We start from the raw sequence: 18,036 nt of genomic DNA on the forward strand, positions 1-18,036 counted from the left end.
TAGTCTCTGTTGCTCGGTTTGTTTGTCCATTAGTAGGATTAAACTAACCCAACCTTAATGAACATTTGCTGCATGGACCAAACATCTGTTTGACACAGTTGAAACAAAACACATCATTGTGTTTTCAGTAAAGGTACACGCTCATTTTTTTTTTAAGAGTGCACATCATGGCCCATAAAAAGCTTTGATTTGCAGCGACTTTGCATTTTACACATACGCTATGTCCATCCACCCGCCAGATGCTGGCTTGGCACTTGGTGCCGATTCACTTTGGACCCAGATGGAAACATAAAAAAATAAAATTTAAAAAAAATTGGTGCCTACAGGCCAACATTGGACTCGCAACATTTGCATCCCTCCCCATGGTGAGCAAAGAACGTATGTGTCAAGCAGTGTAGTTGCGTATTATAAATTGTGTTGGTTTTATTAGGTAAGAATAATAGTGTGTAATGACATCATTAAGTTGATACCTTTTCCGATTGAATACTGGCTGAGCAGAATTGTGTACTAGCCACAACATAGATAGGTAAAGAGTGTTATTGCTCTGGTGTTCATCCAGTGGATTCTACAGTTTGCCCGAGTCTGGTCCAGTGGTATGTTCATCTCCAGTATGCACTTCAAAGACCGGTATCGTTTAGGGGGCAAGCAGGACACCCACAAAGCTCTTCTTATGATCCTCTCAAGGTGTGAATCACCTACTGAGAAACTCAGCACCTCTCATGAAGTCTAACAAAGTCTTATCAGATCATCTGCCGAGCATCTCCCGGCGAGTTGTCTTTATCATATCGTTGACGCGTGGGATCACACGGCTCTCCAGTTAATATCACGTCGCCAATTGCTCCGGAAAATAAGGACTAAGTTGAAGACTGGCGTCGGAGGCCACGTTCCTCCTCCTGCGTCCTCACTGAGGGTAAATGGTTTCATCATCTGCGATATGATTGAATTCCTTCGACAGCTTTGTTCACCAAGCACCCTGATTAGCAGTGACATGATTGCTATCAGTCTGCAACGAGATGGTTCTTTGTGGAAAACTGTGTGTGTGTGTGTGTGTGTGTGTGTGTGTGTGTGTGTGTGTGTGTGTGTGTGTGTGTGTGTGTGTGTGTGTGTATTGATGTTCGCGTCACAGGGCAAAGACTGAGAACCAAAATTTAATTTCTTTCCATATAATTAGTGTCTTTAATCATGTCTATGATGAAGCCTATTGGCAGACTGATTCAGTCCTTCCCTTTGCTACCATCTGGTGCACGCGTGCGCGCGCACACACACTCGCACGCACAAACTTTTCTGCTCCATCTGCAACCGCCGCAGACTGATGGACCTAGGTTGCATTGCCCATCTATGATAAATTGAATCAACAGAGCAAAAGTGGACCTCGTTTTAGTAGCTTTGTGGAAAGTCCATTCTTTCTTAGAATTTAGAAGGATTTAGTACCAAAAGCTAAATTAATGACAATCTATTCATTAGTAGGACATTTAATTAGCTTTCTTGGCAAATGTTATAGTAAAAGCCCACCATATAGTTCAGGCGTCCGGCAGAACGGCGGTCTTGTAGTTGTGTCTGTGACATTCATTTTATATCCATTGAATCACATTTTTGTCAATGGGACCACAGTGAAAACGAAGAGATCGGATAAATCAGGTCAAGGCGAGCCCGACGTCATTGACATCTTCTGATCCATAACATAAAACTACAGTGTAGGTGTAACCCCCTTCAGTGTAAAATCCCAGAGATGGGATCAAGTTGCATGTATAAATCTGTAGATGACAAGGCTTGAACCTTAAAAGTCTCAAATCAGTCTTAGCTGTAGTATCTGGTCTTTATGGAAAAAAATAAATAAATGCCCGAACAGGTCAAATAATTAAATCGGTAGACGAGTTATCAATTTGCATGTACAACACTTCATCATGTCTCAAGTGAACTCAGTAGTCTGGATAACTCCAGAGTCTTTTTTTTTTTTTTTTTTTAAAGCAAATTGACATTCAAAGTGTCATTTTCATTCTTTTATTTTTCATTTCAGACTGCAAGACAGCTAACTTTGTACAGAAGAGTCAGAGCTCTGCAGGCAACATCATGTCAAGTCAGCATTTGGCTCTCGGGCCAAACGAGCCTCATCTGCAATAAAATCATCACCGTGCACCACCGTGAACAGCGCATCGGTTAAAAGCCGAGGCGCGTGCAAAGCGCGTCCATATCATACCGCAAGACAAGCGAGCAGCTATAACTTGACGAGCGAGGATGAAAACCAACATTCCGAGCAGGCTTGATAGACTTTTTTGGACTGTGGCTTGAATGCAATGAATGCGTAGACAGCACGGGAGGTATTGGCTTGCGAATAATGAGCCCTCTTTATTGTTACACAGGAGGAGGAAAATGTGAAGTGATACTGGGCTGGCGGAGGCTCTTTTACAACTCAAAATGAGGGGGAATAAAAAGTGGACCGAGACAAGTCAAGCTCAAGTTGCAATAAGGCATTCTCGCCTGTCCAAATTACAGAAGTTGTGGAAACTCTCAAGATGAATACTCCATCCAGGACAGCGGGACCTCCAAGGCTAAAAAGAATCTGTTATGGAAAACTAGCTCAGGTTTGTTTGTCTTTAGAAACAGATCTAGCAATTCAGGAAAGATAAATATTTGACAAAAATAAAATATTTTTTTCCAGAGTCAAAATTAGCTGGAGGTTTTTTCGCTGCTCGAGATGTAGCTAATCTGAAATAGACTATGCTTTGATGCTTTGAGATTAATTGTCAATTGAAGCCCTTTGAGACTGCTTGTGATTTAGGGCTTTACAAATAAACTTGACTTGACTTGACTACAGCTACATCAGAACAGTTTGAGATTATTGTCACATATTAGCCCCATATAGATCTGAATAGAAAATTGCTTTAGATTAGCTACTGTATGTACAGAGCCCTGAAAAGAAAACTGTAGACATCTATTAGGGTGCTAAATAAAAAAAAAAAACTTTTGGACATAAGCTGCAGTGAGACCATGAAAAGAAATCTGCTTTGATTAGCCACTGCATGTTCAGTGCTCCGAAATAAAAACTGTAAAACAACTAGAGCGCTGACTTAAAAACAGCTTCAGATCAACTATGTCAGACAAATAGAAAATTACTTGCTATAAACGACAAATAGAAAATTTCTTGAGATAAACGATGTCAAACGTTCCCAACAGAACACGTCTTCGCCACATCCAGAGCACTCGAGAGAAAACAGACTGAGATTTTATCATTTGTTTTTGCCAGGCAATAAGCAGAGACTTTAATGCCAATTATGAATTATTTATGTCTTTTCATACAATAGATCAAATCTTCCCCACAACATTGGATAAATCCAACAATGAGAAGTGCCACACAACACCCAGGTGAGAAGTGTGTGCCCATTCCCCTTCCAAAGCGCCGCAGCCATAATTCAGACAAATGGCCGTCCTGCACTGCATTGTGGGTAGGGGAGCGTGAAGTGTGCAGGAAGAGATAGCCCAGGATAATGTAAAGGAAGACAAAAGTAAATAAGAACAGCCGACAGTTGTATTGTTTGAAGAAATGCCGCCTTGTGTTTTGGTTACATAGCCAAAAAGTGCGCTTGTGTTGTAATGTCGAGCCTGGGTGAACCCAGCAGGGAGGAAAAGGAATTCAATTTGATCAAATGACAAAAAAAAATACATCGAAGGGAGAAGAGAGGCAGATGGAAAACAAGGAACGCTATGAGACCATGATGGTGCACTGGATAACGTGTGTGTGTGTGTTTGTGTGTGCACTGAGGTTTAATGTTGGGTGTATGAAACACTGTCCGCTTATCTGATGTGTCCATAACTGGCATCTGTTGTCATACAATATCTTTGGTCCATCAAGTTCACCACCACAAAGAGTATTACAGTTGAACAAGTCAATAATAATAATAACAGGAACATTACAAAACTGCATCCTAATGTATAACTAATGTACATATGAATAGTTTCATTTGTTCCATGACCATAATCATGTCAAAGTATCTTTCCCAATTGAAATAAATGGAAATGCCATTAATTTGTTCCAGCCACACTTCAAAAGATAATTTCATGAAAATAAAGTAACACTTTATTCTATTTGACTTTATAAAACTAGATACTAAAGTCGCTGATAGTGTAGGGCTACACTCGTCTGACTTGTGTGCCGGCAGCATGAGATAAATTCCCAGCCCCTAAAATCTAGTGCATTTTGGTTACTTGGGTATGTCAAATAGGTAATTTGACATTTACTCCAGTAATATATAGTATCACTATCAAAAGGAAAACGCATTTCGGAAAACAGATATGTAGAAATAAAATAGCATTGGCAAAGCTTCCATGTGTTAGATTATGAAAATAGGGTCATGCATAGCAAAAGAGTACAAAGACAATTTGTCAGAACTTTAAGCACAATTTGACTTTATGTTCGGGGTCACACAAGTATCCTCAAGGCAGCCTCTCTGAAAATAGTTCAATGTTAAGTGTGATACGCATTTGCATCAAGAGCAAAGCTTTGGGAGAATTCAACGTGTTGAATGGAAATTGAAAATGTTTCTAAGCGGAACAAGGTCAGTTTAAGCATGATATTAATATTCCTCAGTATTGTTATTTGCGGTCAAACTATTTTTTTTAATAAAATATGAATATCATGTAAATAAAGCATTTGAACTACGAAGTTGAGGCAAATAAATTTAGTAAATTTAACAATTAAGTCTAATTAGCTTCCCCAACACAAAAAAGTAGGGTTTGATTTGACTCACAAAAAAATCTGAGTTATAGATCTTGACCGTGAAATAATACAAAACTGAAATCAATCATGACTAAAGTGCCAATTAGAAAACTGAGACACATCTAAAGCAGAGAATAGATAACGCTTGACATTCCAGATCCAAAGTGTGGCAATTCACGCATAGCATTAACTTAGCAAACATAGTATTAGTTTAACAAATGTATTTTGACCAACTTAGCATTAACTTGACAAACACAACTGCCAGGTTGTTAGCTCCAGCCAGCAAAGCAGCTGATTTGAGACGGCGCCAAAGGGTTGAAGTGCAGTAAACAGAATCAAATGGGAGCATGGCCACTGGGCAGCAGGATGGAGGGAAAATGAGAGAACCACAGCGCCTGAGAGTGTTCACGTATTAACGGGAACAAAGTGGTGGCCGGCGCTACCTGCAGCCACCAGCAAAGTGAAAAAGAGACATGGGAGAAAATCAATGGAGTGTCCACCAGGGACAGAATGTCATGGAGGTTTTTTTTCCCCCTTTGCACTCCTCCCCATTTGCTGGCTTAATGGAGGATTGGAGCCTCTTTTTTTATGGCCCCAGTCACCTTGGCTAATCGAGAGATGCAGGGAGAAGCCCAGTGGAGAGACAATTTCCAGGGATGGCAGCATGAAAATGCAAAATGGAAAAAAGCATTTTCTTCTTTCCAAATCAAATGACTTGAACGGGCAGAAAGAATAAATGTGATTCGCATCTGCATTCTAATTAATAATACCAGGCCAGATTCTAGCAATGTTGTTTAAAAAAACAACAACACATTATTAAAAACAGAAATACATATTTATATAATATGCAAATATCTCATACCATTAATTATATATAATCACACACACATATATAGTCACAATTTCACACACACACACACACACACACATTAACACTCCTAAATTCTCACACATTCTCATCCACACATATGCACACCCCCACACATGCTCACGGTTACACACGCGTGCACACAGTGCTGTGTAGACATTTTGAGGTCCATTTACCATTAAAGTCATCATCCCCGGTGGAGCTTGGCTTCCAGCATGAATTTACAACAGTCTTGGGGGAGAGACGGCAGACGCGGCGGGCCGCTTTCTCATGAGGCCCTTCACATCGGCACAATGAAGGCTTTTATACATCTTGATTATCCAAAGAGACCCGATGCTTTATAGACTGTCGTAAATCTTCATTTGAATACAGTAAGGTGCTGATAATAAGCAGATGGAAAGTCTACGTTTTGTTGGAACCCTTCACTTCAACACACTACACTGGAGTCCCTTTTGTGATGACACAACAAGATCAAACCCTACTTCCACCAAATGAAACTAATGAGGGTGTGTCTTATGTCAAGTCAAAAAAAAAAAAAGAAAAATAAGACTGATGCCCACAATCCCATTTGACCAAACGTCTTTACTCTGACATATGTAATGAGGATTTATTCAGCCGCACGATGCCATCCATTCTTATTTACAACCCTCCATCCTATTTAAATCGATCAATAGTCTGTACATTTTCTATATGTATGCAGAAATATTGTCAAGATCACCATTTTTGTACAGACTCGTATAATGACAACATCATCAAAAATGTCATTTGGGTGCTGCTGGATGATAATCTATTCTTTTAATCAGCAGAGATCACTTTCTGCCAGGGGTGTTCATTTATTGAACTACGAATGGGAAGCAGCCAAATTTGTACATATGCATTTTTAGGAACAGCTTTACACCATAATGTTGTGGTTGATCATCACATGGTGACCCTTTCTCTTTCTAGACCAGACCGAGTGTTTTGTAAGAGATCATCATAAACAATTTTCACTTCATTAGCCCAAAAACTGTCATTTATTTACAGGACTGCAAATAATGTATGTTTGTTCATCTATGTCATTGGCCAATGAAATACTTGTTTACAACCACATCATTATTTCTCTATGTAGTTTTTGTGATGGTTTTGTTTATTGGTATGCTCTGGAATGTTTATGATGCCACAATAAAGGTTGTCAAAACACTAACGTTTGTGTCAAAATAAACAAAGCAAGACATCAAAGTCCCTTAAGATAAATGGTACAAAAAAACGGAAAAAATTATATCATTACTGTGATCTATTTTTTAAAGTGCTGTGAGTATACAGTGCGATGTTCCCACACACAAAAAAAACCACATGACCAATATATATAGATATATATTTTTTTTTTGCGGGGGTTAGGGTTGGGGGCAGGAATGGATTACTGTCATTTCCATTCATGCTTTGAGAACAAATCCAACTGGAATCTCAAGGCACCATGCACTGTTTATATACTTTTTGGAAATTTTATTTTGGAGTGGTGCCAAATGAAGCAATGTAGCCTTCAAATCTCTTTTAAAACAGAATCTCATAGCTTTCTGCGATGGAAACCAAAATAAAATTACCGAGTACCATTTAACAAATATCTCTATATAGTATAGTTACGTAATGCTAAGCAGGGGATGGCTACAAAAAAAAAGGGGGGTTTTGACAAATAATGGGGCAAAATTCCCAACTAGTATTTTACAAATACAGGAATTGGTAAATGCCAAACGACAAATATGATTTGACCGGGCACAACTAATGATTCCCCCAACCAGATAGCCATATACAGGCAATTTGGTACCAGGTCACATGGAATTTTGAAGAGAAAATGTTTTTTTGCAATAATCCGGCGCACCCACCTGTGCCTCTATATAAACCTACAAAGCAACTCTGCTGGTGTTCCAAACTCAAATCAAGGCAGAATATCCAGAATCAGCTGCAAAAAGCCAAATATCAAGATTTTCTGACAAAAGTGAAAGTCTTGAATTGTCGTTTAACCTAAGATTTGTTAAACTTAAAAAAATTGCAGGATCTCCTGCTAATTCCAACAACTACATTCAATGTAATGGTGGATTGTATTTCAATCACACATGCACGCATGCACACACATATGTGCACGTACACACACACACACACAACCTTTTCCATTCAAGTACTGACAACATTGTTTATTGCCAAAAGTGCCAATACCCCTTTCTGCACCAGGTGTGATTGATTCGTTCTTATTGATGAGCGGCATGGATTGGGCAGCCTATCGATCAGGCTATTGGTGATTAGGCTGTCATGAATAAAAGACAAGTCGCTATTTTTTTTTTTTTTTTTTTTTTTTTTAAAGGACCAAACATCTTGAGCTGATTTAGACGAGAGGAGGTTAAAAGAAGAATACCAAGATGGTGATTATGAGTGAAAATGAGGAGGTGGCAAAGAGGTGATGGATAACATGTTTGTAACAAACAACAAACAATGCAGAGCTAGAAAATGTGTTGGAAAGCTTTCACACAAGCAACACTCGGATGATACCTGACGGTTGGCAAAATACACAGAACGTGTTAATGGAAAGATAGCGACAGATAGATGAGCTGTATTGTTTTAGCATTTTAGTATCGCCAGTGGGATCTGAAATATTTTGAAACATAATGTGATTGTGATTTAATATGCAATTATTTTTCCAAGGTCTTCTTCCTATGTATTTTTTAAACAAACGTAATAAATAAATGATATTATAACATTGCCCAAACACTTCATAAATTATTTATGATGGTAAAGGTTTGACTGTTTTGAATTATTTCCAATGTACCAAAACAGATGATGGTCAACCTCAATGGTTCCACTGTGCATATCTTCATCATATATGATGTCCAACATTATCATTCCTGTCAGAAGGAGCTGTTTATGAAAGCTATATAGAAATATTTAATTCCCCTTATCAATGTACCATTCAGCTGAAGTGAAAATATTTGAGTTGCCTTAGAAACACACTCGCTCCATTTTCCACATGTTGAGAATGTCACATTTGATGTTAGCATTCATCAAGGATAAAAGTCACACGTGTTTGTCCTGGCTCAGCCGACCACAAATGGGGTTTTGTCAAATAATAAAAATGACAAGACGGGAAGTCGGGGGAATATTTGCGCTTACAGGTTTTTGACGTTGGTGATTCCTCTGAAGGCTTTCCTCGGCACCGCCTGGATCTGGTTCTCGCTCAGGTCTCTGGGGTTGGAAAAGAACAAGAGAGGGACAAAGGCTATGAGCTCCAATGATGAACCAGACCACAAAGACTTGGCAACACAAAGCCAAACGGAACAAAGCAACAGACGGATGGTATGACATTTATGATGACATGCAAATCGCCTCAAAGCCCAAAGACTCAATTGGAGTTGATCCTGGTGTTATATGTGGGACTGTATCGTGGGTTCAAAACACACATTCCACTGTCTGTTTTTTTTTTCACTGATTTTTATTTTCCACATTGACTTTGGCTCACTCCGTCCAATTTACGACATTTGTAATGAATATGTACACTCTATGAGCCAGAACATATGTGACATGACGCGACGGGCAGCCGCTAACTGCGTCAGCGTGACGGCAGCCGGAGCACAATGAGATGAGACAAATGGGGAAAAGAAATGCTTCAGATGAGCTAATTGGAACGTTACTGCGGAAAATATATTTTTCATAGTGTCAGCTACAACTATTGTAAATGGTGAGAACCAGTTCCTGGCATGTACGACACGTGCGGGCTCACTGGTCAGCGATGGCATCATCCATTTGGAAAGAATTGGAGCTGTATTTTATGATTCATGTTAGTTATTGTTTGTGTGTCTTTGTAGAGTAATAATATTAGTTGTATGGGCGATGTACATGATTACACCAAGTTAGGCTTTGGAAAATTTCGGTGAGCTTTCTGTGTTATGATGCTTTGTTTTATTTTTAAGTTCAAAGCAAGATTATAACACAAAAAGCACTGTCACTTCTTATCTAATGAGCAATAAATGATATGGTTAAAAATTAGTGTGGTTTAATATTTAGCCAATGAAATTACAATCCGATTCTGGTCATAAAACATTACTAATATAGTGAATATACAATTAAAGTATTGAAATTTATTTTGATTTGTGTAATCTAAAATTGGTATTTTTGTATTCCATTGGTGAATTTAATTTCTCTATTGCTGCTGTATTGATTTTAAGGTATATCTAGATCTGTATACTTTATAAAAATAAAACCTTCAACCTAACCCAACATTAATATTTAACATCATTGCATGAGATGACAGTCTTTTTTTTTTTTAATTGGAGTCAGCCAGCTTTCTTTGAAACATCAACCGTTTTAAAATATTGTCTCTTAACTGCAACACGTAAGAGGGAGCACATGACATTGGGCCTTCCTTCATTGGCTGTCTCTGAAAATGTTATGCGAATTGAGCTTATTTTAGTATTTGATTTGAATGTTTCTTTGTTACAATTGCATTGTTTTTCATGTATGTTATATTTAACTGTTTGACATTTATTTACATCAATAAACTTTGTTGTATGGCTAAGCTTAACTTGGGAGAGGGATTTGGTCCAACATTTTTTTTTGTCGTGGGTTTGAATGTTCGCCTCTCTGGCTACTTCTTGACGTGGAAACCGAATGTGCGGTGCATCAAAGTTGCTAACTTGTCAGTCTGTATACGTGCCATCGTAGGCAACGTGAATGAACTTTGACAAGCTGGAATGGAATTGTGTTTTAATGCGCAACCTGGCCGGGATATATCGTATATGCACTTTGCATTTGTTTTGGACTTGGCTCATTTACCAAAATGCGGTTTTCTTTCTTTTCTTCTGCCTGACATTTTGATCGAGAAAATAGAGACATACGTTCCGTGCTCTGTCGCTTTCGATTATTCGTCACACAGTCATTGTTTATCTGCGTTGCTAACTACACGTACGTACATATCTATCATGGGTGGGAGTTTTCCTATGATTTGCATTCCTCTGTGGAACAAAAGGCAATCAAGAGAAAGAAACTCAAATGTCATGTGACAAGCAGCCCCACTCGCCCTTGCTTGTCAAACAGCAACAATAAGGTATCAACCTATGAGCGCAAACAAGAATTTTAATTCAATGGTGTTGACAAAAAGAACTATAAACTTTTCATTTTTGGAACAATGAACTTATATTAAAGAAAAGTTAAATATGAATGGGACAAATTCATTTCAAAACTTGTGAGCTAAATTTTGATTTCCTTTAGAAAATTAATCTTGCCAACACTGCATATGACTAATGCAAATTTTATTATCGACATTTCACATCCAAAGTACATCTAGTACCTCACCTCCAAACTCAAGTGTGCCTACTTAGCTATGCCAAAAGTCCTTCAAAATCTGTAGCGGCAGTCAAAACAAATTTGAACGTGCTCCGCCAAGACACCGATTGATTCTGAACTGTGGTTAAATAGTTATTGGTTGGGGGGGGGGGGGGGGGGGCAATGTGACGACTTATCAACACAACCTCCTTCAAAATGTTCAGAATGCTTGGCCCCAAGCGGAGAACTGCATCGATTCAAAATGATGGATGATTAGAGATTGCCGGGGACCTCAAAACCGTCTTGTGGGGATGTAGATATTTTCCGAACTTTCTACGATGTAACTCGGCATGCATGGATACAAGGGGTATTTTGAATACCGAGTGAAATTTGAAAATAGCGTTATATCTTGTAATGTTGATAAAATGTCTAAAATACTGTTCAAATCACAAAAGCAGATTCATTCGGTCAGCGTGAAAAGAGATCAGCACAATGACAGCATCTTTGGGAATCCCAATGTTTTCCCTCCACAGTACCAACGGCGCCCCATTTGAACACCTCGATGTGTATCATGCCTCGTGTAAACAGCAGTCCTCTTCTCATCTCATCGTGACTCATACCTGCTGACCTTTGAGCTCAGAGAAGGCCATCTGCAACAAGAGGCTGAACCCTGAACTGCTGAAAAGGACAGCGCCTGATAAGACTAGAGACACACAAACACGGAAGGATTGCTTGGCGTATGTGGAGGCTAAGAAGTCTCTTCACCTGCAATCTGCTGCTATGTTTCAATTTGCTTTACTGCGCTGACACCAAATAGGGGAAGAAAGTCAACACAGTCATATTCAGCCTTGGGAGGCAGTTTGATGTGCACTCACTTCTCCCTATACATAGTGGGCTAAAATACTCTCGCTAGAAAAAAAAAAAAGGTTAAGGGAACTCAACATTTCAGGGAGATTTCACTTTCATCGGTGTGAAAATTGGCTTTTCCCACATTGATGCTGATTATCTCAAAGCTATAACTAAAAACAACTCAACAAATTGTTTTGGAGCAAACAAATGAGTTTGTTGCCACAAAGGTCAATCATTTATATTTATATAAAGTATATAATTAAATATAATATAGTTTGAAGTCATTACAATTTAAAAGAATATTTTAGCAAATTACTGAAATGAAATGAACTCAAATAACATCAAACCAATTTACAAGCTATAACCTGGAAAGCAGGTACAGAGAATAGTCAATTTCACCCAAAAAACACAGATGTCTGCTTTTGTGTTTGAACCTCTGCCACTGTGTTGACAGTACTTGCCATTCGCATTTTGGACATTCATCTGTGTAGGTATTTCACCTCATCTGTGTTTGAAAGGTGCAAAGTGTTAGTGCATGTATTATCTCCTAGCTAACACATCCACCATATTAACTTCCATTATTCATGTGAAGAGAATAATAACAGCTGGCAGGTCGACCCTACGTCGCTTCGGATATTACTGTTAACCCCCTGCAGACAATGACACACTGCAAATCCACTCACACGTCATACACGTTCAACCCTGTGTGTGTGTGTGTGTGTGTGTCTGTCTGTCTGTCTGTCATTGAACTAAACGGGCCCAGATTTCACATCCCCCATATTAACTTGCCCCTTCAAAATCCGTCCGTCCGTCCGTCCGTCCGTCCGTCCGTCCGTCCGTCCGTCCGTCCGTCCGTCCGTCCGTCCGTCCGTCCGTCCATCTATCTATCTATCTATCTATCTATCTATCTAAATATAAATATATATACACACACACACACACACACACACACATAATCTATGCGCGTGTAACGTGAAAGACAGAGGCGACCCTTGGCTCCACTCCGGAGGAAGCCACAAAGAAGGGAAAGGGAACTCTGGGAACGTCGCCTCTGAAATCCGAGCTACTTTCAAATGGAAGGCTTATTCCTTGCCCTGCCTTCCCTTCATCTTCCTCCAGCCAGTCTCCCCTTCCCTCCCTGGGGGGCTGTAACTGCATTTAATACTCTTCCATAAAGACAGTAATAAATATTGACTGCTGGCCAGCGCAAAGTGGTCCTTACTTGCGAAGCTGTCTGGTCTAGGCTAAAAGTGGTCGCGGGTACATACTACGATGCACAACTTGGACGTGTGAAATCTGGGCCCGTTTAGTTCAACGCGATGCTGATGTACCGCTTTGTGCAGGAAGGGAAGAAAAAGATTTCCAGAGATCTTAAGTAATAATATTTGATGAATTCCCAGAGCGCAGCTGATGATCACAGTTCGGTGCTTAGGAATGACTGGATAATAAAGTGGGGCCTCAGATGCAGATGTAAATGATCCTGAATCCATAAATGAATCCTCAGAGCTCGTCTGGCTGAGATAATGAATACATATTTAAGTCCAGAAATGGCATTATAATTCAAAACCCAAGTCACACACAATATGTATGAGGGTATACACCTCAAATCTTAATCTGTGGCCTCGGCTTTCTGCAATGAGAATTAGAACGGTGTGCGAGTGTGGTGAGAAATCTTTTACACTATGTTTAATTACTAAAATTGTTAAATATTGATCAATAATTTGAGTACAGAAAATTCAAACACCACTGTTGGAAAGAAGGCTAGTAATCGTAAGTATCGGACAAACATGGAGCATGTTTGGCCAAAATTCCTGGGAAGTTTTTTTCTGTGATGAAAGAAAACGTGCGAGGGGAACCTTTTAGGGAGGGGGCCTGCAGCGTTGCACGCATCTTATTGGATGATTTACCCACCAGATTTGTCTGAAAAGCTGTTCTTACACTCCTTGCTACTTTGATTTGACATTTTTGCAAGGGGCAGAATATTACACTTTGCTACAATCTCCAGATTTTTTCTTTTAGCATCAAGCAAAAACAACAAAAAAAACATATGTAGTAAATATCACAATGTGCTCCACTGGGATATTTTACGGCACACTCCTGCGAGTACGGAAGAAAGAATTCAAGAAAAATAAATCCCTGTGTCATAAAGTGTGTCCTCTGTGTTACGTAGGACACACTGAATGGCCTGTCTTCTGCTTGTTTCACATCCCCAGATTTTTCATCAATCTCTCCTATGTGTGCCCTTGCTCCCTTCTGGTAACGACCAAACGCATAACAACCCCTCCCACCCTCTGTGATTTAATTAAGTGGCTGCTTTCCGAATAAAAATATGGCTCCCTCTATTGATCACGGCGGATGGAAGCCGACAGGCCTGGCTGGCCGGAACGGGACGGCCACTTTCCTAACTCGCTCTATTGTATGGATCTGTGCGTACGTGCGTGCACGTGTGCGCGTGAATCATCCGAGAGCTGTAGCATCTAAATCAAACCGAGCATTCTCAAAAGCTCTCCTGGGCTCCTGCAAATCCCTCATTAGAAACTCACACACACAAACACACACTTGGATAGACAATCACACACACACACATTCCTTTGATACACAACCCACATCAGCATTGTCTGCACTTTCCCCTTGCCTGGATACGACTTTGGGCCCATCGCTCCATGTAAGGCTGTAAGTATCTATTATGTTTTGTCAATGCTGTAATTAAATTGGACAGCTTAATGCAATTCTCTGTGATCCATAGGCCTTTATGGTTATAAAAGCTTTTCTGGCGCTCTGCCCAAACAGGACGACCAACAAATTTAGATGACTTACAAGCCGGGACAAAAAGAAAATTATTGGCAGGGGTTAAGGTGGCATGGGCGCACACGGGGCTCTTTGTGATCGCTTAATCCGCTTCAATGTAGCCGAGGTTATTCCGTCGCGATGTTTTTTCTCATTTGGAATGCCGGACGGTGATATTGCCGCTCTACCTTGGCTTTGAGTTGTTTGGCTTAAAGGTACTGTAGACATTTGATGAGTGTCATTTGGATGAATTCAATCGGTTAAAATAAATGACTTACCGATAATGTGATGAAAATGTTTTAGCTATGTAAAAACAAGAAAAGTAAATGCCTCCCTTGCCCCTATTTTTTCCCCCAGACATTTTAGCGAGCAGTTTTCCCTCAACGCAGACCACCATGTATTTTGTCCATATTTAAAATGACCTCCTACATCTTATTAGGACGCACATGGTCCTGTAGTACTGATGAAAAATTCTGTCCCGCTGCATCATTTAAGTTGCCCACACGCGTGTTACAATCAGCTGAGCGGTTATCATCTCAACATACTTCTTTGACACCGATTATTACTTTCCCATTAGCCGAGGATTTGTAGAGAATCGGTGAATTTGTCAATAACCAACTGCTAATAGGTTGCAATCACTGTATATGCTAGAAAATAAATAAATAAATAAAATCGCTGGACTAAGGAGTGGAGTGAGAGTATAGGTCAAGCCGCAGGACGAGATGATGCGAGATGGAGTAGAAGTGTGTGTGCGTTTATGTGTGTGCAGAATAAAGAAGCTGAGTGAGGTGTTTTAGCTTTATAAGCATCTGGGGAGCACCTTAGCGCCCATAAATAACCCAGGGCAAATTAGCAGATTGCACAGAAGGAGGAGACAGCAAGGAGGGGTTGGGGGGTTCATATGTGTGTGTGTCTTTATGAGCATATAAGTATGCACAGCGCTGAAAATAAATCAAATGTGCACGCCGGCTGTATATTTATGAGATGACATGTTCTGCAGGTTGACTACGACCACGCTCACCTTTGAAGCCGAGTTCTGATGAGTCTCTCAGCAGGTCTTGCTGTTGTCAAGGTTACCGAGGGCCATTTCACTAGCGGGCCAATTAACTTTTTTTTTTTTTTTGGGTGCAAAGGAAACACCAAGGGCAGCACAGGTTGTCCTTGCGTGGTTTGCAAGTCAGTGGTGCTTGTTTTCAATCAATAAAGTAAACAGCCAATGGGAAATTTATGCCACAAATGGTTTCCATTAAGAAATGACTCGGAATGGGCGCGTACTTTTTTTTTTCTGACAAAGTTTGAGTCTAAGTACTTCATTTCACTACTAGCCGCTACACACTAGTAACACTAATACAAATCATGCTATTGATCTTGCAAGTGTGATTTGCATTTTATTTGAATATTTTTTACTTTTCCTGAGCATGAAATGAGTTTTGCTCCCCCCGAAAAAAGTCATCCTGTCAGTATTCCCACAGACTCAGTGGACATTATTACTATAACCAGAAGGTCTAGATGTTAGGCTGTTAAAATGGTATTGATGCTTACTATTGGCAAATTTGACAAAGAAGCCCTTTAGACACGCATATGCTTGTAAGTGCCATTTTTTTTTTGTAGTTTAGATCAGCGATCAGTCTAGCCGCGTCGTAAAGTCAACTTATCTAATAGCCAAGTCATTGGCTCAACCGCTAGCACACATATTGACAAGCGTAAGTGGCCACTTTGGTGATGAAGTGCTGCCTGCCGTTTGAGTTGCTTGAGAGCAAATAGCCGCTCACCTAATCACAAGACTTTTACCGAAAAACGGCCCACCTTGATGGCAGCAATGGAACTTGTGGCAATAATAGCTGCCACCGTAGATAGGAATTTACTGTTGGGGTTAGGTGACACCCAAGCTGACGCAGCTATCTAGATTCTTGTGGACCAAATTCAGGATGAGGGAACTGCAGCGGATTACCCTCCTTGAAGACACTTGCCAGTACGATCGAGGGCTCCTCCGACAGCTCTTCGCTTTGACCTGGACATCCACTTTTTGATTTCCATATTATGCATTTTATGTGCCCTCTTTGCATCCATTGCAGCCTGGTGATCCTTCCATCTGTGGTCCCTTCTCAAGGTTTCTCATTTTTCCCCTGGTAGGTTTTTCTTGAGTTTTTCCTTGCCCTTTTGGGAGCTCAAGATCAGGGGATGCTTTGAGAATAATTTTCAATTGTTTGTCTATGTGAACGTCCAATCAAATCAATTGATGAGGACTCATGACGTTCCCCCAAGGTCTATGCGATGCCTTAAATTCTTCACCTTGTATGCAAACGATATCTGCTCCCGTGTTTCGAGACGACATAAAAATGTTCTATTTTCCGATGACAACTCTCTACAGCTTCTGACTGGAAAATGAATTGAAAGGTCTATTAAGACATGGGAGACTGTGTTAAATTGGGTGGGAATAAAATCAGTCTACTTTTAATATCCATCCAAATTTTTACAACTATTTCTTGTTCTCAAACCTGCCCCCGGGGTGAAACAAAGTGATGGTGAGAGCTAACAAGCGCCCGCTGTCATCCTGCCCGCTCGCAGAGTGGCCGGCTAATTCCACTGACACTCTTCTTCTTCCTCTACTTCTACTATTACTTCTTCTAGCACGGCTGACAGTCTGTCTGCTTGAATGAGAGTCGGAGTGAGGGATGCAATGGATTTGAAACAGCGGGATGGAGGAAGAGAATGGAATTAAGAGAAGGGAGAGAGATACAACTCGTGAGTGTGTGTGTGGTTGCTATGCTGTCTCCAGGTCCTAATCTCTTTAGCGAGCCCCATGATCCAGTTAGGAACACTGAGTGGCTAATGTCAGGGCTAACAGGATGAGAGGGCTCGCTGTGTGTGTGTGTGTGTGCGTCTATATATGTGCGTGTGCATCCATATCCTATATTAAAACTTCTGTTATGCTTCAATGAATGGGAGGAAATTTCTGATCTAATTTGTGCGCATGTGTGTGTAAAGCAGCAGTGGCCATTAAGGGGGGATGGATTAGATTGAGTGGATCCAGATTGTGTACGTGCGTGTTTCACCCCTCTGAGCAAGCTTTGTTTATTACGTGTGGTCCGAGATAAGCAGACAGGTGCAGGAAACGCATCCTTAATTCATTAGCCAGGTCGGGGGTGGGTTAAAAAAGGAGGGAGGGCCTCCGTAGGTTCAGCCTATAGCTTCACGACAAATTATAACGTCAATAGACCAGATATAGGATTTATAACTACGGAAGTGCGAGAGGGAATGAATTACATTTACCGTTGGATTCGCTTATCATTTTCGCAACGGTATAATAAATGAAGCAGGAAATTGTGGGCATTTCTCGAGCTAGTCAGGGTTATTATCGTCCTTCTCCTATGACTCATAGACTGGCAATTACGTGAATGTTGGAATACTATGAATTTTCCAATTTCAGTAAAATGTTAAAATAATGAAAAGCCTGTCTCTTAGGCTGCCGCCAAAATCGAAACGAGTTCATATTATCTGAACATTCACAAAATTGGAATAAAATGAATTG

General features: G+C 40.2%; 1 protein-coding gene across 3 annotated transcripts in view; it reads right to left on the reverse strand.

Moving 5' to 3' along the window:
- The window catches only part of slit3 (slit homolog 3 (Drosophila)), a 168,571-nt gene that overhangs the window by 77,307 nt on the left and 73,228 nt on the right, over positions 1-18,036 (reverse strand). For all 3 annotated transcript variants that reach the window (XM_085906615.1, XM_085906614.1, XM_085906613.1), the window contains exon 5: positions 8,721-8,792. In XM_085906615.1, the coding sequence (XP_085762741.1) occupies positions 8,721-8,792 (72 nt within the window). The remainder of the gene's footprint in view (positions 1-8,720; positions 8,793-18,036) is intronic.

This window comes from Syngnathus leptorhynchus, chromosome 2 (genome assembly GCF_054491065.1).
Source record: "Syngnathus leptorhynchus isolate UIUO chromosome 2, UIUO_Slep, whole genome shotgun sequence".
Lineage (NCBI taxonomy): Eukaryota > Metazoa > Chordata > Actinopteri > Syngnathiformes > Syngnathidae > Syngnathus > Syngnathus leptorhynchus.